The 24,556-nt window shown below is 33.4% G+C and overlaps 1 protein-coding gene across 2 annotated transcripts in view; it reads right to left on the bottom strand.

Annotated features, from left to right (window-relative positions):
• The window catches only part of LOC149795857 (uncharacterized), a 114,814-nt gene that overhangs the window by 72,143 nt on the left and 18,115 nt on the right, over positions 1–24,556 (bottom strand). For both annotated transcript variants that reach the window (XM_089965783.1, XM_089965784.1), the window contains exons 4-6: positions 17,186–17,365; positions 11,653–11,835; positions 395–538 (exon numbers count right to left, since the gene is read on the bottom strand). In XM_089965783.1, coding sequence (XP_089821909.1) covers positions 395–538; positions 11,653–11,835; positions 17,186–17,365 — 507 coding nt within the window. The remainder of the gene's footprint in view (positions 1–394; positions 539–11,652; positions 11,836–17,185; positions 17,366–24,556) is intronic.

Raw genomic sequence — 24,556 nt, 5'->3', positions numbered from 1 at the left:
ATAGAATTTGTGAAGCCAATTAAATCTAGTTATAAGTGAACTATTTTGATTGATGTTGTTCCGCAGAAATCAACATAATGGTGAACAGATAAATGAATGCACAGATGGACAGATGCGAATGATTGCTACAGGGCTCCAATAACATTGGTGAGCATGACCCACAGAAAAAGAAACCTATATAATGTTCTTTCATTCTTGCTTGTGGGCTAGCAATGTGGAGTGATTTGGCAATTACTACAAGGAATGACGTTAAATACACAACATCCAATAGAGACAGAAGGAGTCCGATCTTCAATACAGGAATCTAAATACCAACAAAAATTTAAATATTTATGAAACCATAAATACTGATAGCCATTCAAGTCAGTGAGTTCACAGTACATTGCAGTCCTACCTGTCATCAGTTGCAGATACACCTTTATGTCAGGTACAGATTCATCAGGAGAAATGCTTTGCACCATTGCCTTTGTTGATTCCAATCTTAAAGGATCGACCAATTTTACATTACTTACAGAACAGTGAGATCTTCTGCTGGCTTCTGAAATAAAATGCATACGTATTTTCCACACAAAACTAATGTAGTTCTTATTATTGATATAGGAGTCACTTACATAGCTGCATGTCCAATGATTGGAAACTGGTAACCTTTAAGTTGACTATAACTTGCACTCAAAATAAAATAGGTAAAATGTCAGCGTTTGAAATCACTAATTACGAAAAATGCAATAGTCTGTGAGCTTTATTTGAACCTGATATGTCTTAATGAAGTACATCACTTTAACCGATTAGGCCACAGACAGTTCTTAAATATAGAAAAAGAACATGTATAGAAGTTTAAAGCGCTTGTGAAAATGCGTAATGCACCCCAATCTCACCGCCAATGTAAACAAAAGTCTCATTTGTCAGTCATAGAGGTGATTGACATGGTGATTCTATATTTCAAAATTATCAATTTCCAAGTTCACCAACAATAACTCTGTTCATTTGTACAGCGGCAATAATTACATTTGACTGTCTATTGGGGACCCAATCCAATATATTAAGATTCTTCATTGAGAATTACAGGCACGAAAAAAATCTCCATTTATTTGATAACTCTCTTATACAGCAGACAAACTGTGTAATCAAGTACATGATTGCGAGTATTATCAATTACTGGCTGGCTGAAAACAGAGATGTGATTAATAATGTTCAGGGTCTGGCGGGTGGCTATATATGAGTCAATGTTTCAGGGCTCATGCATGTTACAATCTTGAACACATGCATGTGCACTCTAGTTTAGTAACGGCACACATCAGTTCATCCTAGTTTGTACAATCATAAACAATCTTAATGCCTGGATGATTTCTATCAAGTTTGGCCAGATTGTATTCTACGGTTTTGAAGACTGACTTGGTTTGCTTCTTTATTGCACAACAACACTAATAGGTTATTTAGTGCCAAGACAACCGGCGCAAATGCCTTGATGGGTGGAATTTAGTATCTTTGGTAACATATTTGAATGTGGATTAGTATCATTTGTATAAATGTGAAATGTCTTCCAGTTTGGGTTTTTTCTGTTACTTGGGATCAAGTTATGTTCATTGGTTCTTTTTTCTACATTAGGTGATGGTGGCCATAATTAGAAGATATCTTAATCGACATTGTTATATAGATTGCCAGTTTGGCTATTTGCACTGGGACTTTATGTATTAAAAGTGTGAACACCACTGATTAATACGTAGTTGCTTTTGATGACCAATTAATAAGTTTTTGAATCAATGAATGAACTTTTTATAACCATGCGCACTGAAGGAACGATATTTCACAGACAATCTTCCCTCAGGAAATGCAGTTTCTTTAAACAGGATTACAATGATTCATTATCTTACCTTTAGTTTCAGAAAAATTAAGGCATCTGGGTTAATTTAGATAGTGAATCCAACCATAATATTCATTTTAATTGAAATAATCCTACACAAAATCATGTCCACTGTCATTCCATACAATACTTTCTAGGTGTAAATCATAAGTTAATCATGAAATATTAATTTATTTGAATATACATGTTGTTGTTGTAATGGACATGAGTATACAACATATTACATAGCTAATATTTGTACAAGACCACATATTATATTTTAAGATACTGAATCTATAAATAAGTTGTTTACTTGGAATTTAGCTCTAAATCCAGCCTTGATAATGAACCGGTTTACAGTTTTTGGTAATTTTGGATTCAAGATTTTGAGTATTGCAACATACTTCAGGAGGGGAGTATTCTGACATATGTTATGTGGGGATCAATTGCGAAATAAAGTCATAAGTGAAGAATTATTCCTATTTTAATTCCTATTAGTATTCTTATTTTATTTTCAGTCTGCAGAAATATGTGATGTTGCATTTAGATTTAATTTGAGAGGCATCATTTATTTATTGGAAAGTGCTCATATGACACTTTATTTACTAAATATTATTTTAGGATAATTGTGAATTCATTCAAAGACATTTTGTACAATTCTATTGTGATATATCAAGATGTATGGTACTTCAGCACATTCAAGGCTATTGGTTCATGTGCACATTCAAAACCTGGAATTCATTTGGAACTCTGTGTTAGAAACTTTAGGACTATTCTGGATTCAATTCACAATACTGTAAATTCCTCTTGAACTTTTGTTTTACAATTTAGAGAACTAAATTATTTGTTAAGTTTTTTAAAACTTGTTGACTTTGCTTCTTTCTGTTACATACTTTAAGACCATATAATCATAATAATCCATTTGATTTGTAGTTATAATAGTTATAACCAAATTCAAACTACAACAAGAGTGTCAAAGTACCATCACAGTTACTAATTTCAACATAAGTGTTCTATTTGCCTGGACATTTGGCAACTCTGAACTTCGTTTCACTGCCAACCAAATGTATATTTTGTTATTGTGTGTCCTAGAATGCTCTTCAGCAAGTATAAGAAACCTTTCAGTTGCTATGTTTCATGTGGCAAGGTCTACAGTTATTTTGGAGATAATGGGGTCCTTGCTGTCTTGCCACATGTTTCACTGCAGTCAACTTGTATTACTTTGGATAGACATGAGAGAAATATATTTTTAAAAATTAATTTCATAGTTGCTACAATAGCTGTCATGAAAAATTAATTTTACCAACGGTTTTGTGGAAAAAAGAATCTGCAAAATAAATTAAGTTAAACTTATGTCAATACGTTCCCTTCATAACATTTCATCTCCGTTACAAGCATCATGCTATAAAACTGATCCATGCATCATAGGGTAATCTCCTGCACCATGACCATTGTGTTATAGTAAGGTGTACCAGTGCATACTTTATAGGGTTGGTATCTCTCTAGTTTCCAAAATATGACCCAGAAGTAGTTTTCCAAATTCTAAGGATACTGGCACTATCTACATTTAGCCTTTAATACTGCTATTTAAATATGACGTTACATTTTGTTTCTATTTGCTACAACCTCACTGAAAGTAAGAAGCTTACCATGCTAGCATACTAGAGAGCATTATACTATCATTTTAACCTGATTTTAAACAAAATACATTTTGATTCAGTGCATATGCTCATTCTTATGTACACCTCCAAAACATGTAATTTATTCCAATAAAACTAGTTTTTGAATTCTTCTTGCAATAGTACTCATGAGAAAATGCATGTACTTGTACATATGTTTGTAATGTCAAGTCATTGTCCACTAAACTTATTTGAGTGCAAAACCCTTTATGCTCGTCAGTCAGTAGCTTCAATTGGTGCACACCTAAATACACGCAATTTGCTTTTCAACTCAAAAGTTTCCTAACAGAATTGGCTAGAATATTGAAATTATAAACTAACACGACAACCACAGTCAATACATTCAAGTCCTTTATCAATAATTCTAACAAATAATATTTATTTATCTATGAAACAATGGAGTGATGTATGTTTTCAATATATTTATGTTTTTAAATTAATTGTTATTGAACCTTAAGGTTGGAACTTCTCAGCTGTGACAAGTTTAGCAATCAAAGTACCATTGCAGCATTAGAGCCATGTGTAGGATGTCTATCTAATGCATCTTGTTATTTAGGGTATCAGTGTGGATCATTGGATAACTCATGCTTACTAGACAAGGTGTGTGAATGTGTGGCTTTTACCTTTTTTATATGGATCGGGAGCCTTCTGTTAATCATCTCCACACACACATTATATCAGCATTACATGTGTGGAAAACACTGAACCAACAACTTCAGTACCTATTGCTGCTAATCCAAAGTACAGACTTACTGTATCAATATATCCCCGTGTTTCACTCAGAGAATGGCGAAAATAATTATCAATGGATTAGGATTATTTAGACCTGAATTTCACATTTCAGATATCATGATATGTTCCAGTACATATCACAGACATTTTATGTATAAGTGTATCACTTTATATTTACCACAACATGTTGACAGTATTAATGATACTGAAGTACGATGCAGTGTATTATGTATAGAGTACATGCTGGATTATATTAAATGTAGAGTTTAATGGTATGTCAGGCCAAGTCTGACTACATAGTGCAGAGTAAATTCTACAAATTTTAAAAGTTGGAATAAATAAATAAATAAATTAGGAGGATATGCATTTCCATATAAATGTAAAAAATTAATGTAGTTCTACAATACAAAATGTAAATATATTAATGTTCTTTTATAGGTATATAAAAAGTACAAGAAAGAGTACAGAAATATAGAATCATTAAATTAATGGTTAGAATTCCTTATATATGATTGGAGAAAAGATGATGGGTTGCATACTAGTATCAACTACATCATAAAATGACATACATTAACCATATACTGTTTCAGGTTTCTTTCTCTCAAATTTGGTAAAATTCTGTTTACATATAATGGGTTTTCATACAAATATGTTTTAGAATTGTTTCTCCATTTTTAGTCAAAGCTGCAACATTGGCTGTCCGACCAGCATGAGTTATACAAACTTGAAGGTTCCATATTCCATGACATTTTTCCAATTTGTTTTAGTTGTTTATAAGATGTTGCTTGAATGTTTTTTCTATTTCTTGTAACAGCTATCATATTTGATTGTGGATCAGCACTGTCTTTACAAATCTGAAAGTTGTTGATACAGGATAATTTCTGTAAAATACAATTCAATTCTGCTAAGTGGTTTTTCAAACAACATTGTTTAATGGTTTCACTTTTTTTATATAGAAATTACAGGTATATTTTGTTGTGGATCAGCATCAATTACATAAATATTAAATGTCTTAATAACAGAATGCCTCGTGTCAAATTTTATCGAGTTCAATTCAGTAATTTTTTAGACTCGGTCGTTTTAAGCTTGCTTCTAGTTTTTTTAATGGAGGCCATATTTGACAATGTATTGACATATAATGTAACAAATTTAAAGAAAGGTATGGAACTCAATAAACTAACTTGTCAACAAAGGAAAGACAACCACACTTACATTCTAGCATAATATATTAGATAAAATCAAAGTAGTTTATGTTGACCTTTCTCTCAAGTGAATTGGCAGTAATGATTTACTGCCAGCTAAATAGTTTATGAAAACTGGTTGAGATATGTGTAAGTTGTGACAAATTGAATTTGAGCATGATATATAATGACTATTTGCTTAGTGACTGACTGTAGACTTGAATATCCAACAACCTTCCATTGTTCATGCAAATTATGTAATGTCTCATTACACAAAGACATCTGTTAAATAACAACATTACACTCCATCTCATGAAAAAATGACAGAAGAATTATTTGCAGTCAAATACTATCTATTAATAGAAGACCCGGAATCAAAGGATTTAAGCAGAACCTACATGCTATCCATTTCACTAACATGAAGAAAAGGAAATGTTTGCCTGAAGTGCCCTTTATGTGAAGAAGTCAAAGTTTTCAATAAGAAGCTGTCTTTTTCACGATGAATTGGATAGATGATACTGTTTGAATCTTCATGACAAATGTAACCACGTTCTTTTACATATGGAAGTGCACCAAGGAGATGATGTGTAATGTGATTTGGATTTTTAACATAGCTTTAACAATTTTCCAGTCATATCACTACGATGTCTGCAATGTGGCAGTTTATAGTGATGTCTAGCACTGGGGCATCATGCCGCAGACATGTAGCATGATGTCCCACCCAGTCACATTATCCTGACACCGGGCAGACCAGTCCTAACACTAACCTCTTAATGCTGAGTGCCAAGCGAAGCAGCTGTTAGCACCATTTTTGTAAGTCTTGCACCAATGAGATGAACAAATGAAAGTATTTTTATGAACAAACTTGTTTGCATGTGTCATTCTTTTTTCATGAAACAAATAAGAAAACCTTTAAAACATTTGCATAGACATGGATAGGGAGCTGTTTTGGGGAGAAAATTACATTAAAGAATAATGCAATTTTAATGAAGAAAATGAATAAAGCCACCTTGTTCTTGAAAGGCTTGCAACAATGTATAAATGCACTCTTTGTGAAAAATTCCTTTAATGAGCAATGATGCTTTTTCACGAAATAATGAGTCTTTGTGAACAATGCACACTGCATGAAAAACAACTCTTTTATTGAAACATGAGCATTCACATGTAGAGTCATTTGTTTTGTGAAAAAGTGAAGATGACACCTTGTTGAGGAAACACCTTTGCATACTAATGCTTTTAAGGGAAGCCTCATGGGCTGATAAGACAAAGAAAGAAGCAAAGGTCTGTTACCTAACCAACAATCAGTTAAAATAAAATGAGCCACCTGGGTCTAATAACTTGTAACACAGCAGCTACATTGAAAACCCATGTAACATTATGGACAGTTGCTGTACATTAATTGAGGTTTATTAAATGTCTGTCTTTATTCCTTTAAACTGAAGTATATTATGTGCAGATGTTATCAAGGTGTATTTTGTTAAAAGTGTGACTTTATCGTAGAACAATTTTCTTTGTGAAAAACAACTACATTAGTGACTTCAACTGCCATTGATATGCAAACTTACTGAACGTATATGTTATATAATATTTATTTAAAAGCGTCCTCTTGTACCATTCTTATCCTACCATCAATTTATTCATAATATCTCAGATGTAACAATCTGGCAACAACCTCTTCATCTGCCCCGCGCCTCCCGGCCATTCCCCCATCCCAAAAAAACATGGACAGAATAGTTAGGGGTTTCAGCAAATGTAAGACTGCCACTTCCAAAAGTGAAGTGACTCAATGAAGACTTGCTTTCTTTTTTTCCTTTTGATACAACCATATCGTAGCACCATTTACCTAATACTCAAGCGATCAACATCTTCTATAAGTAGGTATGAACTACAGGTAACACCAGGATGACATGTTTTTTAAGGAAATGATGTTAAAAGACACAAACATTTGTTCATTAGAGAGAGAATACTAAATGTCCATTACATATCAAAAACAAATCTTAGTAAAATACTGGGAAAACTACTGTATAAAAGCTGATTGAATTGCAAAAATTTCATGAAACTGACCATACCTCCTACTACTAATATTATTACTACTACTACTAATAATAATAATAACAGTGATAACTGTACTCATTTTATCCTGTACATTTGAACAGTATCAGAACACCAATGATCTGGTGTGAAGCAGAGTGACTACATTCTTTGCTCAATATTATAAAAGCTGGAAACCACACTATTATCTTTGATAATGTTCAAATAAACAACCCTCTTAAGTGTAAATATCAAACAGCAGTCATGAATGCTACCAACGTGGTTACATTGATTTAGACTGACAATGATAGCACTGCATTATCATGTGGTGGTGTATTTATAGCAATATTCCAATCAAAGGTACCAATTTGAGCATGGGAGAGAAAGTTGTGTATAAATAGTTTAGTTAGTTAATCATTTTACCTGTTTTTGCAATGGAAGCCACATTTAATGGCCAAATGGAATGAATTATATGAATCATAAAGGCCTTCATGCTAGGAAAATTTCTGTTCAATGTTTCAGATGAAGTTTTAAAGTTATGTTTTGTTCCAATTGTATTTACTGCTGCTATATTTGAATACAGGTTGGCATAATTTGTTTCAAATTTCAAAGTCCTTCATACAAGAATGTCTTCTGAATAAATTTAAAAGGTCCTGTGGAACGATATGCAACCTGGTCAAGTGGTTGGTAAAAGAATATTCTAATTAGCAATTATGAACAGATAATGGGCAAAGATTGGAGAAGAAGGATGATACCATAAATTGTCTTGATTCCAAATGCAGGTGAGCTAAAATGATACAGTACCTACTTTTTACTCAGAATATTTGGCATACTTAATTTAGAGTAACCACACTCCATGCCTGAACAAACAGTCATTGCATTATCACAATTAATTAGCCTTATGTAGGCTACCTAACCAATCAATGTCAAATTATTCAAAAAGCACAGTCAAAAATGTACTTATGTACAAATAACACCTTTAATAGGTACATTAAAGAGAAAAACACCAAAATAACACTAAACAAAAAGTTAAAAGGCACATTTTTATTTATTTTACTCTTGTATTAATGTGCCATTAACCAAAACTGTACTATATTTGTATAGAATATTGGTATAATAATGTGCATTTCAGCATTTTATAGGTATGATGTTGCTGATATAATTTGATTTTATAAAACAGGTGTCTTCCTACAAAGGACTAGCAAGTATTGATTCAAGAGGTAAGGTACCTATGACTGCAGTGTGGGCTTTTACATCTGAATATCTTGGCCATCACAAAGTTGATGATACACATCCACGCCTATATATTACAATTGTAAAGGTAACTTTGCAAATTACCATCAGTGACCTTGACCTTTGAGCTGCCCAACTTCAAGTATAATGCAATTATGCAGTTTATTAGGTGCAGTAAAACTGAAAAATGTGCACCGCTCAAGTGGAATCCAAGATAAAACTTTTGTTCTTCAGAGACTTTGAACTTTGATCTCTGGACTTGAGAAACAATATATCAGTGAATCTGCTCACGTGTACATGACCTAGTTCACAAAAATTGGATCCAGGAAACCTGATTTCTTGAGTGGAAAGTAAAACAGAAATTGCAATATATGGCCCAGTGAATGTGACCTTTCTCCTATCGACCTTCCAATAAATAGGGAGCTTATTCTGCCCAAGTGTATTTTATCCTTGAAATCTGATACAAATAAGGCTTTTTTGCCTTTTTTTAATCAGATTTCAAGGATAAACTAATCATGCAGAACAAAAACATCTAATTTCCCGCTCCAGCCTCTTGGATCCTGCGTACAGCATCTCCAAAATTGACAAGTTTTTGCCTCTATCCATCAGTAAGGCATATATGAAGTTTGGGAAAACAAATATCACAGTAAGGTTGTGGAAGAACCTTCTCTATGATCAGTCTGACAGATTGACATTGCTATCGATATATATGTACACCAATGAAAAAGTTATAAAAATTTCAAATATCTTTTTAAGACTGAAATGTGGTACATGTGTCAGAGCTCATATTTTCAATAAATGAAATACAATGCATTCATCATGAAATATGGAGTGCAATTATCCATCTTGTAGAGCATGTATTTATACATGATATGTGTGGTTGTCTGAACTGACTAACAAGTATGCAATGCTTTGTTGATGGGACAGGATTATTATGGATTGAATTGAAACAAGTTTTTGCTTTAAGAGATTGATCACATTACAAGCAAAACAAAGAACATTTATGTAGATCAGTGGAGAGTACCAAAATTAGTTAAGCCTTTACCCTTTCTTTCCCCCTCTCACTGCCTGTACGAATATTTTAGGCGGATTCTGTCTGGATTTTAGGTGGATTCTGTGTGTATTCCACTTTAAAAAAAAACACATTTCAGATGGACTTTAGATGGACTGGGAATACGGCTAATGTGACAGACTGAATCCATCTAATAGTTAAGCATACTATTTCTTATAGTTCTCCTCAAGGATAACTGTTAGATGGAAAAGTTCTGATTGTCCAGTTGATTTTCCTACTGTAAAATGGATTTCAGACTTAGACTGATTTTAACAGAAACGTTAGGCATAAGTTTGAACTTTATCAAAAGAACTACAAGCACAGATGACTCTTTGGACCTCAAGAATGTGGTGTATGGTGGATTTTGAACTTAATCTTATATTTAGTAATATTTCTTTTGCTTCCTATTAAAATATATTCTACAAAAATCATGCGATAGTGAAAATGTGACTCAGTGAAATTTCAATAAAAGTCACAAAAATGTCTTTTTTGGCACCAAAATTATGGTACTTCACCAAATTTCAATGAGATTTTGCCAAAATTTCTGAAAATATCAGTGAGAATTTGTGATTGAAATTTCATTTCAGAGATTTGCCAAAATTGTTGAAAACATATATCAGTGAGACTGTGTGATTGCAATATCACTGAAATTTCAATGAAAAATATCAAGAACAAAAATTACTTTACTCATATAAAAATGAACCTTAATTCCTTTTTAATATATTTTATTTTTTCTTTCTTGTATATCTTGAATGATTTTCAGCAAAATTTATATTTCCCGTTTCTGATAGCTCTAATTTTATTGTTCATTTTGGGAACAATAACTTCTTTCACACGTTTCTTTGTTATTTTTCATTTTTTCAAACTTGAATTGGATTTAACTGCCCTCAGACAGCAATATTCTTTTCGTTTTAAAGCAGAATTTCACTGGACCTGAGAGTTTCCACGATATGGGTCTTTTATCATTACAACTCCAAATTGTTTTAAAATCACCTGTCCAAGCATTTGTTCCATATATTATTTAACAGATGATTGCTGTAAAGAGCTTCTGATTGGTCAAAAGTCTGTAGTTGCCAATGAAACTTCTTGTAGCAGAAACCAATGGAAATGAACGTCCTTGCCAAACGTGACATTTCGAATTTTTGAGTGGGACACAAGTTTGAATAACCATTGGAAAAATGAGTGGAAATGAGAATAACATGACACAAAATAGATGGGAATGTAATTGTTCAATATGTAAGAAAATTGAATGCCAGGACTAGCATTTTGCAATTTTTGCCATAAATATTTCAACTATTGCCAGCACAACAGTAACGGCTAGCATGTTAAATGAGAAATCTGAGGATTTTTTTGAGATGATTTTTAAGCTAACATTTTAGGCAGCTTTTTTTAGGTGGAGACCTCAAGTGTATTTTAATTTGAGGCAGAAATCTCAGACAGGATTATATTTCAGGTGGATTTTTATTTAAGGTGGAAATCTCAGATGTATTTTGTTTTTGTTTAAGCGGACTCTAAAGACAACTAATCTGCATATTCGGCCTCAAATCCAGCTAAAGTTTGTTTTAAATTCGCCTAAACTTCTTTAATAAGCAGATTATGGTTTAGGCAGGAAACTTAAAAATTCTGTCTGAAATCTGCCTTAAGTCCACCTGGAAATTTTTTTATGTCTCTTTCCCTCTCTCATGCATGCATTTGTGTTTTTTCAGTTATTCAATCATTCACCATTTATGTTTTGACCAACTTGTTTGATCAATAGATTTTTTTTCCTAGAATCGCTTTATTCTCCTGGACCTACACTGGTTTCAGCTCAACCCTCAGTTTCTGCAAGCTGTGGGTTCAGGACCCTTGCTGAAAATTATGTTATAATACATAAAGGAGAAATTCAATTCCTAAATTAGAACCAACCTGGCTTTTTTTCAGTTCCATGTATATTGCTATCCTTTTGAACTACTTTACTAAGCAATGGTAGATCACACTTGTCTCCACTGACAAGTGTAACTGACTGAACAACGTTCAAGACTGCGGACAATTCTTTTATTGCCTTCTTTATTTCCTCGTGGAATTTACTGACATCTATCTTGAAAGTATCTGAAGGAAAAGTTAACAATATCAGAGTATACATGTAGTTACAATATCGTTATGTAGGCATAAAATTACTCCTGTGATACTACACAAAATGTCATGCTCTCTAAATTATCTGAAACAACATTTTCTTTAGTGTTTCGTTTTAAAAATATGTTCAAGCTTTAAACAGTCCATAAAATCTTTCAAAAGCATCTTATTTCTGAACTTGTTGCCACTCATGGTCAGAGAATTTCCAAAAACTGATTGAAATACCCTCTGTATGATATATAATGATTTGCAAATCTTGCTGCAGGAGTTAGTTTCATTCTGGAATCAACCTTCAACAATACCAACGGTATATACAGCAGAATAATATTGTGCTGCATCCAGGTAACATACTGTGAGTTCACTATTCTGCATGAGGAAACAATGTTTGTGCATTTTATTCTTGCTAAAAACCATTTAGTTTTGATTGGTTGGTTTATAATAGAACTTTAATATTATTGGCTATGGTAAATATAGGAAATGGGAATTAAATGCTTGAATTCCTGCAATATGGACAGTAAACATAAATATAGTCTATATTCTGAATGAAAAGCTATAGTAACAGTTTGTAATTAAATAGACAGAATAGCAAACCATCACATAGATATTTTAGACAACTAATAACAAAGCTTACACCAATGCATTTTGCAACTGAAAACCTTTAAATCTTCCAGATCAAAAATCTTTCTACAGTCTAATCATTTTGAGGAAATATTAGACCAAATAAAAACAAAATTGTTTCGAGCAAATTGAACATTTTTTAATTCTGTGTGTTTTTATGTATTGAAGGACACAAAAATAATCACTGCAGTAAAATGGAAACAATATAAACAAAATAAAAGTGAAGAGATAAAGCATGATAAAGTTATGCTAAGAATAATTTGTTTTCTTCAAAGTCACATAATATATTCTCCAGGGACATAAAATCCCTAAATCTCATAATTTCATGCCCATAATTTATAACAAGATCAAGAGATAAAGAAATAAATAAACAATAGTGGTCTAGCGATGGTATATTCTCCAGGTTCTCCACTTATGTAAAGACTAATGTTAAAATTAACCTAAGGTTCACCAAACAAAATTGTCTACCCTTTTGCAAATGAGATTCTCACAAGAGCTCCAAGTCATGTTAGTCTCATGTACATTTTAATGTGCAAATTAAACAAAACCCACTTAAGTAATATAATTCTTAAAAATCTGACAATTACATGAGTAAGCACTTCAAAAATTGGCAAGAGTTTGCTCACGTGACCAAGGGTTTCCTCTTATAAGCATGAGTTTGCGTGAACAAGAGGTCATTTGAGCAAAAAGGGACTAATAATTTTTTTGTACATATATTATAAGCAGTTTTAACATAATGTTTGCCATTTAATAAGGGGACCTACAAATCTAATAATGATAAGCAGAGACAAGAATATTTTTTTATCTTAATTATGCATATTGTATGTGACAACTAGTGTGCATATATATATATATATATATATATATATATATATATTAGGTTGATGTAGCAGAAGATCAGAAAATATCCATGCTTTATTCCTTCTAGAGCTTTTGCATCATCTTTATGGATGCTCTTCAGGGATGAATACATCATTCCTTTACAATATTTTTTGTAAATGAACAATTATATGTCATTTTTATACTAATCACATCATTGTTTATAGGATGAGCAATTAACAACTTCGCTATATCTATATTCCACACTTGCATACAAAATTAAAATTGTAATGTCATGAATGTACATAAATGTATTGATACTGTGTAAACATGATTCATGCAAATTAAAACTATAAAAATGTTATTCTGTCATCATGATATGAAAATGTATCTGTGTTTGATAAGATGTACCAATAATCATGTGTTAATTTGTATAAATAATTTGCTAGTGTTATTCTGGTATGGATAAAGAGTACATATGAAAAATAGTTCCTTTTCTTCAATTAACACATTAACCCCTGGAGGTTTTTTGTCGTTTTCGCTGAAATTCGAGTAGGAAACACATTCTGAAAGCTATTTCTGAATACATCCTAATACATCAACTTCCAAGTGATTTTCGAACAACTTAATGCCTAGCTGTGTTAGAAACCTCACTTTTCATTAGCTATTTGGCTCGTGCTTGAGCAGAAGGGTAAAAGTTGGACCCATTATTTTCATTTTGAGATCATTCTTTATTCCAAATGCCCATCTTATCCTACTTTTTGCAAAGGTTCATCTGTTTGCAGTTCATATTGGTCTGCCTTAGATGTGAGACCAAAGAGTCTAAAATCTGGAACAAAATATGTTTATTGACTTTTAATAACCTGTGCTCTTCTATTTTTGTTTGCTGTCTGTGTACTGTCATTCATTACAAAATGTCAAACATGAAAAGCACTTAGGTGTGTCCATAGATAATTTATTATGGAATGACCATATTGATAAGCTTAGTAAAATACTGTCATCCAAAATTGCCCTTCTCAGCAGAATCAAGAAATATTTACCTATGGAAACTTGCAATCTATACTACAAGTATGCAATGGGTACCAGCTGAAAAACAGATATATTAGTTTATATGACTTGTTTATTTTCTTTTATTCACATTTTTTAATTTTCAGACATTTTCTGCAAGCTTTTATGATTAGACAAGTTATTATCAATTTCTGTCATGGGCACTGACTCCTCGAGACCAAGGCACAGCTAAACTAATTTGTATAATCCTATCTGATAGTGTTTCATCTGGTGAAACACATAAATAAGGAAGAGCATTTTATTCTTTGCACAGATCGCAAACACTATATCAGTATTTAAGTGACTATGAGTGTGTGACATCTGTTAATATAATAAAACCACACAGCATCAGAACAATCCCCAAATGCAAAGCTCAATCGAAAAACTTGACTGACATGCTGAAACATTCTAACCAATGTGACAAAATCAACAATGCAGATACAGAAAGATCATTTTCCATGTTGATAAAAAGATCTTATTGAAGGTTTCAAGAACAGTACTATATCCCGTATCTGATGAGTGTAAAGATGAACTCTAACGACACCTCCAAACCTTCACTGAACTAAAAAGACTAGCCACAATCTACGTTCAGTTCAGAGTCTACTGAACATTCCAGTTGATGTTAAAGATAGAAACAAAGTCTTATTTTTATCATTTAATGTATCACAATGATTATTCAAGTATGATATATGTTTGTGCATGTATATTCTATCTGACAATATGATGTCAGCCAACAATATTGTTTAAATGCTGAACAAAAACCATATCGTATTTTATTTTAATCAAATGTTAATTTCCAATTACTGTTGATAGGCTTATAAGAGTCGATAACTAATTATCATTTGTAAGACATCACTTGTCTGGATCGCGCATATACTGTCTATGTTGATTTATTCTTGATTTTCAGTTAAATAAACCAAATGTTCTTTAAAGTATTAGCTATATACAGACTGACATATCAAGCAGACAGACAGAGAGATGAGCTGACAAGACTGAGGCATCCTTAGATTGTAACAATTATTCCTGAAAACATATGGATTCATTATAGACCATCCATTAATCATGTCCCCATGACTTTATTTGAATGATATTTGGTCTGTTTAGTTTGATTTCATATTTTGGTAATATAAGCTCAACAGTTGTCAGAATTTGGACATTCAAGTATCCTGAGTTGTACTTTTTCACCCATCTGTTAGTCAGATCATTATGCTGTACTTGTTAGCCTTTCAGACATCCTTTAAAATGCTGTTTGAATTTGTTGGCAAATGTTGCTTCTGCAGTAATTTACTTTATTTTTGGAAACATCTAGATGAACACTACACTACCATTCATACGTAAATTGCCATGACGTAAATTTAGTGACATTAACATTATATTTTATGCTTGCAATTTGATATAACCTCAAAATGTTAATTATCCTGATTTTTTTCACCTAACCCAGACACTACTCCCTTCGTTATATATTGAACGATTTCCTGTAAATATGACTATAATTGACAAGAAATAAATATCAAAGATGTAAACTGATAGACAACACGTCAATCAATCCTAAGACAGTCAAAAATAATAAAAACATGAAAAGAAGACAATGAAAAAAATTCCAATTGCCTTGACACTAAATAACCTATATGATGTGCTTTATCATAAACAACCAAAAACAAAACCAAATTAAAATATTTACCAGTTGGTGATATTTCATCCAATAAGAATCTGGTTCTAAGAATTTTGTGTCTAACAAATCTGGTAAGTCATTAGTTTAAAATTGGAGAAAACTGAACATGCACATTGTAAATGAAAAATGCAGTGGACATAACGTACAAGAATCTATACGCATATAGCACTCTGGAATAAAAGTATTTTGATTGGCACATGTCCACCTCACTGTTTAACAGTCCTTTGTGTAGGTACTCGCAGGTTATGGCTGACGCTGAAGTACATTGGCCAAAGGGTTTCAATGACCTAAATCTTTGGTCAAGGTAAGCGATCTTGAAAAAATCCCTCATGTGCACAAACCTTATTGTTTTATTAGGCTTATAATGACCATGAGCTCTGATGATTTGACATCAGAATCTAAATGTTTATTTAATACCATAAGTGCAAGCCATTCACAACGTTTGGTCAAGGAGTTTGATTTTGTTCCTGAAATCAATATGATTCTTCCTTATCGCATGCACAAAGCACAAAGTTCGGCAACTGTTATAGTGGATAGCTTAAACTATTGTACATAAATCATATTTCTTCCCTGTTACAGTGACTTTGACTTTTGCATGCTTGACCACAGGATCAATATAATTTTTTCTTAGACCAACTGCAAGCCATCCACAATGTTTGGTAGCTGTACATGCTGGAGAATTCAGGTTATTGTACAGAAACAGAGTTGGTAACAAATATATTGGTAGATGAATGGATGGGCAGACATCATCTTCACATAATACACTCTGCCATATGTGGAAATAAATGTATGAGAATCAAACACCCTTGCAACTTGGTAATTATAAGACCAAGTAGCTCTAGAAACTTTGCGAAATACTACTTTTGTTTTAAACCTTAACATAAATCTAATAGTTCTAATCAAAGGAAAATATAATGTGTTTCAGATATTCATGGTTTGATTGACTGTTTTATGGCATACCAACATAAATGTATTATTTAGTGCCAAGGCAATTGGTGCAAAGTGTTTTTCCAAAGGACACATCACAGACGCTGGCCCAGACTGATATGATGGTAGGATACATGGTGCGACCATAGCTTCTTCTATTTTAGTTGACTTTTGAGAGATGCAGGTGACCATATATGACCATTTCTATATACCCATGCCCATAACAATGTTATATTTAATTACCCTTTGAAAGAAGGGGAATAACAACAGTCTTCATTTTACGCTGGTCTGCTCTTTCTAGTCCATCTTTAGCAGCTTTAATGATGCTGGCGATGTCACATGCAACATGAAATATTTTTGGGCACTTCAGTTTACCGCCTTCAGTTACAAGGACATTATTTGTTTTAAACTGGCCTTTCTTTCCTGCAAGAATAAATCAGATGTATTCAAATATACTTGCAAATGATATGATTTTACAATTTATTTTACATTAAACAGCAAAAAAAATAGATCAGTTGGATGTATTCAAGATGGCTGCTATTGCTTAACCGGCTTGATGCAGCTGTTCCATTTTTTATGCCGTTTTCATGATATTTATGCTTGTTGCCTGTCTTCATCTACGTTTTTTGTGTTCACTATGTATTGGCTGTTCAATTTGTATGTGTTTCTTCATCTCCTTGTTTTGGAAACGAGAACAATTAAGACTTTTTCTCAGCTGTCTTGCTCCACTGCTACAACTTCCATTTGAACAAACCGCCATCACGTGATACTTACCAGTCAACCTGTTTATGCTATGATGGACCCTCATTAATTGCTTTAAATGACCACTCCTTGGCTCTCCACACTACATTGTGCTCTAGACTAAACGGACTGGGACTACATTCATCATTACCTAAATGTAAACAGAAGCGAAAGAAAAAATGTTTCAAAGCTGACTAGTACAAATTGAGGCTACAACACCGTAGCTAAAAGCTGCCCAGCGTAGAACAGGAAGAAGAATTCCAGTTATCTCCCTTATGCCCTTTCCAACTCAACAATTGAAAAATTTGACTGTTAATTTAGATAACCTAATTCAAATTCCTATTAATTCGTCAACCTTCATGTCAACTATTCAAGAGATACCTCTGCATATTGCATTATTCAATGCCCAGTAAGTAGGACCACCAGAAAAGCGCACAGAAATAGTTACGTTTATCAACGACCAGAATATTTATGTCTTTTTCCTGACAGAAACATGGCTAAAAACATCAAGCGATGAGCCCAAGTGTGCGAATCTAACACCCATTGGTTACTATATCAAGTCATTCCACCGTAACTCTCGCAGAGGTGGAATTGTTGTCATCACAAAGAACTCTATGATCAAACATCTTAACCACACCACAACATTCAATTTCGACCACACATCGTTTGAACTAGTCCAAACCACACTCATACTGGAGCAAAGGTCAGTCCATTTTTGATGCCTATACCGACCTCCTCCTAGTAGAAAAAACAAGCTGACTGAATCTCTCTTTTTGGAGCAGTTTCTGAATCGCCTGGAGTATGGAAATTCGATAGGTGGCAACCTGATTATTCTTGGAGATTTCAACTTTCACTTTGACTGTCCCAGAAACCCAAACACATAAAAACTCATAGATTCCATTAATGTTTTCAACCTCAAACAGTCAGTTAACCAACCCACCCATAAACATGGTCACATTTTAGACTGGATTCTTCACAGACCTGATGATAACATTCTACGGTCCTCCCTGGTATCCCATGAACTTGCATCAGATCACCTCAGCATTATAAGCCATCTTGATGTATCAGTCCCTAACCCTTCACCTTTATCTGCTACTAAGAGAAACCTCTGTTTGACAAATAGAACCAAACTAATGCATGACATCCAAGAAAACCTAACAACTTGCTTACCTTCTATAGCAGAACAACTTGATAACTGCCTGCATTCATTGCTCGACAAACAATCCCCAGCTAACAAGTGCAGAGTATCAATTATCCATGGTATAGCAGTGTTAGGGACCAGCTTTGCACTGCTAAAAGAAACTGCTGTAAAGCTGAAAGGCTCTGGCTTTCCACCAGATTCAATATTCATAAGCAAATCTATGAAGCTGCTAAGAAGAATGTCACAAATATAGTCCATGCAGCGAAATCAGCCCACTACAGTACTAAGATCATGGATAGTTCCAGCTGCAAAGAACTCTTCGAGATTACTATCAAGCTAATGTCAAGGAACAAATCTACACCACTTCCAACTACCTTCTCTCCAGTCAACCTTCCTGACATGTTTGCAAATTTCTTCCTTGACAAAGTACTAACCATTAGAGATAAACTTGACACCACAATTTCAAATCACTCGTCATCACCATATGGTTGGGATACAGAATTTGAGCGGCAACCATTAGCAGCATTTGAATCAGTCTCTATGGATTTCGTACATACACTCATGATGAAGAGTGTACCAGAATCAGTTTAAGTACCATAAGCTTCTTGACCACTGTTCTCTTTTCATGACAATATGATCACAAGTTAAACAGCTATTCATTTGATGTTACACATTAAATAGTATAATCTTATTAACTAATATTTCATTTCATCACTAAATTGACTTTGCAATTAAATAAATTTGGCAAACTCCAGATTAGATATATACCTATTACTTTCAGAACACAGAAGGTGTAATATTTTTCAGTCACTGGCCCATGTCCATAGAAGTCTACTGTATCACAAATTTCTCTAATTTGATGCATAAGCTGACAACCAAACTTTACTGCTCCATACCACCACCAGTCCCCCACCAAGACCCAAATATCAGCCCCACCACACAAAGAGGCCTCAAAAGTAGAAGACAGTGGATTAATCAAACTTCCCTGAAGTAAACGTGGCACCCCAACAATTAAACAGGCCAGAGAAAAATGCCCATTGATCTATAAGAAATAGGCTTCATGCCACACACAAAGATGAAGTAAGAACATTATAGGACAGGTGGACATAACATGACCTATCTTCATGAGACCGATGACAAAATTCTAGAACTTGTATGCCAGCGCAGAGAAATGGAGTTGCCGATTTTTCAAATCTTCCGATAAAGAAGGCAATGTTTCCCTGATCAAACTTCACAATAAAGATTTGTAATCTTTAAAATTCTGGCTGAAAATGTTTAAATGACCTAGTATTAAGAATGCATGCTTCCTTCATCAAGATGATACCAGCACGTAGTGACCTTGATATAAAATTATGTCAGTTTCGCTAACGTTCTACACTAGGTCCAATAAATGCAATGATCTCCAATATCAGACTGGCAACATGCATGATAAAATATATTTCCTGGATCTAATTCCAAAAAGAACAACACAGCTTGTGAAAGATGTAATGGGAAAGGAGCAAAGTCTGTCTGTTGATTACAAGGTCTGTGAGGAGATGCATGAATCTATTTTCAAAATGCTTATAGGATTCCAGGAATCAAAATACTGAGAATAAAACTGGACTGGATAGTTCAGATAACAATATTAAAGAATATGATAAGGATGACAACAACTTGGAAAATCTTAAAAAGTATGCTCCTTATCACACAAACCCGTCAAATCAACAGTTTGGGCGAAGCATGTTGCCCAGAGTGAACATAGGTTATTATAACTCACTGAGCTATACTGACATACAAATTAAAAAGCCAAAACATGTGTTATTGCATGATACATATGCTGCGTTGAAAGCAAGCTGTGGTTCATACAGTGATGTGTTATGAGACTACAAAGTGACAGAAGTGTGTGTGGGAATGCACATGTCCATAAGACCCCACCAAGCATTTTGGCTAGTGGAGGAAAAAGTTAGAAATATAAAATGGAAATCAAAGAATTAGAACATATATATATATATATATATATATATATATATATATATATATATATATATATATATATATACACTGAAAAGGAAAAAGGTGGAAAAGTTTACTTTGGCTGAGTTCCTAATGTAGTGCAATGAGAAAAATGTACAACTACAGAGAGCTGAATAACAGGACTTGAATTATTTTCTATTTATTTTATTTCATTTAACATTTATCATCCCGAGAGGTGGTGTTAGTGGGGATGTGAGTGTGTGCATTATTATTGTTATATGTCAATAAATGTAACATTATTTGTGTTTTTAAACTCTTTGTCTTCTGTCTTTTGAGAGACTACTGCAGTGCCCAGTAAACAGTCACCCTCCCCAATCTTAAGTATCCAAGTTTACAAGAGTTCGTGACACTCCTTTTCTATGATCACAATATCCCAACACACATATACCTATAATCTTAATCACAAATATTTCGTCTCTTTATATCCTTAAATAGAACTAATGCAAAGTCGTAAAATACATTGAGAAAATTATCTAAGCAAATGCCCTTGATGAGCATCCTCTATTAAAATATGTATGTACTGGTTTAATAGCTAAGTAGACACTATATCCAGTGTGGTAACCATTCTGATTAATCATTTCCTCTAAGGATTAGAGGTTGTGTTATGTTCCTTTAACATTTCCTTGCTTTTTCAAGGTCAAACTGACAGAAAAACAAAATATCAATAGAGCCTTATTATAAGAAGCATAAATATTCTTAGTGACATAAATAGATAGAAAATAGATAGTATATCACGGGCTTTGATGAATGAAATCATGATATTGGTTGATCTATATGGCACTTTAACCAATAAATGGAGTATTTTATGATGGATGAAATCCTTTTAAGCCAAAATGGGTGGACCAACGTTGCACATATGAAGTTTAGAACAAGGAACATTTTAGATAAACACACAACATAATCAGGACACTTGCTCATCTCTGATGATGTAAAACATGATTTCAAAGATCACAGTAGTGCCAGCAATGCTCCCTTGAGACTATACACATAAGCTGTAGCCACCTTATATATTAAGCCTTGATTAGGAAGTAGTGGGTGGTATACATCATCAGCATATACCTAAGAAGTGGAAAATCATACATTGGATATCATAGGCATGGATTTATTTTATCAGACTAAATGGAGGTCATGGGGATTTTAAACGGTCTTGATGGATATGAGGACTCCCTCTTACATAACAATTCTGCACTACTCATCCTTCATCATAACAACAAATTTGACTGCACAGCAGTTTAAACAATCCATTGATGAGAGAGAGCCAATTTCATGTGATAAATATTAAGATATATATGGAATAATATTTAAATCATTAAGATAGTAATAGAGATCACCCTCTAACTATGAAAATAAATAAGCTATTTCAAAAAATGCAACAGGTAAGTATGTCAGTTTAACAATAAAAACAAAAAATAAATACATAAACAAATATGCAAGGATGACACAAACAGCACATTATACTCCAGTCTCATTTTTAATACTCCTCTAGAAACTATCAATCGATGACTGACTGGATATTACAAGAAATGGGTCTCAATGAATTTGACCTTTTGTCAAGGGGACCACAAGTGGCAGAGTGGTCTAAAGCGCTCTCCGTTACAGATCACTGCCATCTCACCTCTGCTTGCATGGGTTTGAGTCTCGGATTTGGCCAATGTAGGTATGTGAGAAAGCTTGCCAGTAGCTTCTCGTGGGTCGGTGGTTCTTTCAGGGGTTTTCTCAGGTTCTTCCTGCACCATTAATACTGGCCGCCATGTATAGCCTATCATGTGCTGAAAAATGGCGTTAAACCCCCATAACAATGACAACCTTTTGTCAAGGTATGTGTACTTGAACTAAACTTATACAAATAAAAACAATCTTATTATCCTTAAGATGACTGTGACCTTATAGAACCCACAACTATTACCCTAAGTACAAGGAAGTTGTTCAAGGAACACATTACAGAAGAAATCATACATCCATTTTCCTTTGAGCCACTATGACAATAACCTTTGAAGTTATGGTACCTGATCAAGAGCTTCAACTTTTCTCATTTCAGTAGTGACATTAACCTCTGAGTTTCAAAATCAATAGGATATTTCCTCACCTCATATACCAACCAGTCACAACGCTAAGTATGTATTTCATGTAGACCTAATGTCATTGTGCTGAGATAATCGTTTGTCTTTCAGTGACAATCAGTGACCTTGAACTTTCATCTTTTTATCCTAAAATAAACATGCTTTATTTGACAGCCGTCCACAAATATTGGACATGGAATGTGATGTATAACTAATGCTCTTATGTACAAACTATTTTTCTTCTATAGGTCACATGAATATTGATCTTTGACCTTATGATCACAAACCTGATAGGCTTCTTCATTCTGACATCATAGTGTCACAGCAAACAAACGCATATTTTAGCTCTGATATTTGTGCAAATTTTATTGAAGTTACTTCACAAATGGATACAGTCCTGTTACAGAATATTATGTCATGTTGCCGCGAGAGAATTGTGTAAGGTTTTCATGACGATTGTTTCAATATCCTTTAAACATATTCAGAATTAAATAGAATGACAAACGATCATATGTAAACGTTGGTTACTTTTGTGATGTCATTCCCATAACATCAAGTTTGAAAACTATCTCTGAATTTGCTTCATTTGTTTACTGTGTAAAACTGGCTTGGCGTATAATGTTAAAAAGTTCTAATGAGTGCGGCTATACAATCATCAATTACCATAGAAGAAAGGAACAGGAAAACAAGAACAAAGAAGTAATACTAAGAAGAGGAAAAGAATAGCTACTCTCCAAACCACGAACAAAGAAAGTGCACAGAACAAAGGTATTCTCGAACAAAGGAACGATAGGAACACACAGTAAGATTGTAATATAGTAATATAAGTTAGGCCTATGGGCAACTGCATTCTCTGTGCTGTTTTGAAGTATTTAAACTCATTACTCTTAACACTACCTTTATATATTTCTACTTTCTCTTAACTAACAATAACAATCTTATTCTATTGGTGCCATTATCCAAAAACAAGTCCACTTTTTCTCATCTCCGCTAAGAAAAAATAAACTATTTAATCAAGAATTAAAATCTTATTAAAAAAACAAAATTCAGTCAATACCTACAGCATATAACTGAGAGCTGTACCTTACTACAATATTAATAAGCAATCCAACTTACATAGGAACTTAAAAAAGCCAATACCATAAAACCAAAATTTACAATTAAAAAAACCCTCAACTGAAATCAATCTATACACAAAGTTAACTAAACCTAAAACTATAACTATCCAATCCTAAGGAATTTACAAAAGAAAGGTCTCAACTTAATAGTAGCAAATCCTTATTCCCACTTAGTCAAACAACAAGACAATATGGCTCAAAACAAGGATACAAACAAAATGTCACTCAATGACAGAAAAAAAACAAGATTGGCAACTTAACAATATCAGAAAAATGTCACTCACCAACCAAACAGAAAACAATTCCCTAATACAAAAAGGACAACTAAACACTATCTTGAGCCCTTCAATAAAACAAATCCAACAAAAATATCGAACATGCACTACCAACTCCGAACACAAACTGTTAACCACAGCAATAAATGATCTTGACCCAACCTCACCTATAGACTTAAAGCGCCCTGATCAGACAGATGAATATGAGGAATTAGACGACACAATACCCACACTATATGTGGAACACATAGCTGCAACCCTCCCCC

The sequence above is a fragment of the Sinohyriopsis cumingii genome, chromosome 7 (genome assembly GCF_028554795.1).
Source record: "Sinohyriopsis cumingii isolate HCF-2022 chromosome 7, ASM2855479v2, whole genome shotgun sequence".
In the NCBI taxonomy this organism is placed as follows: Eukaryota; Metazoa; Mollusca; class Bivalvia; order Unionida; family Unionidae; genus Sinohyriopsis; species Sinohyriopsis cumingii.
Note: the sequence above shows the minus strand (reverse complement) of the source record. Positions and strands in the feature narration are given on the sequence as shown.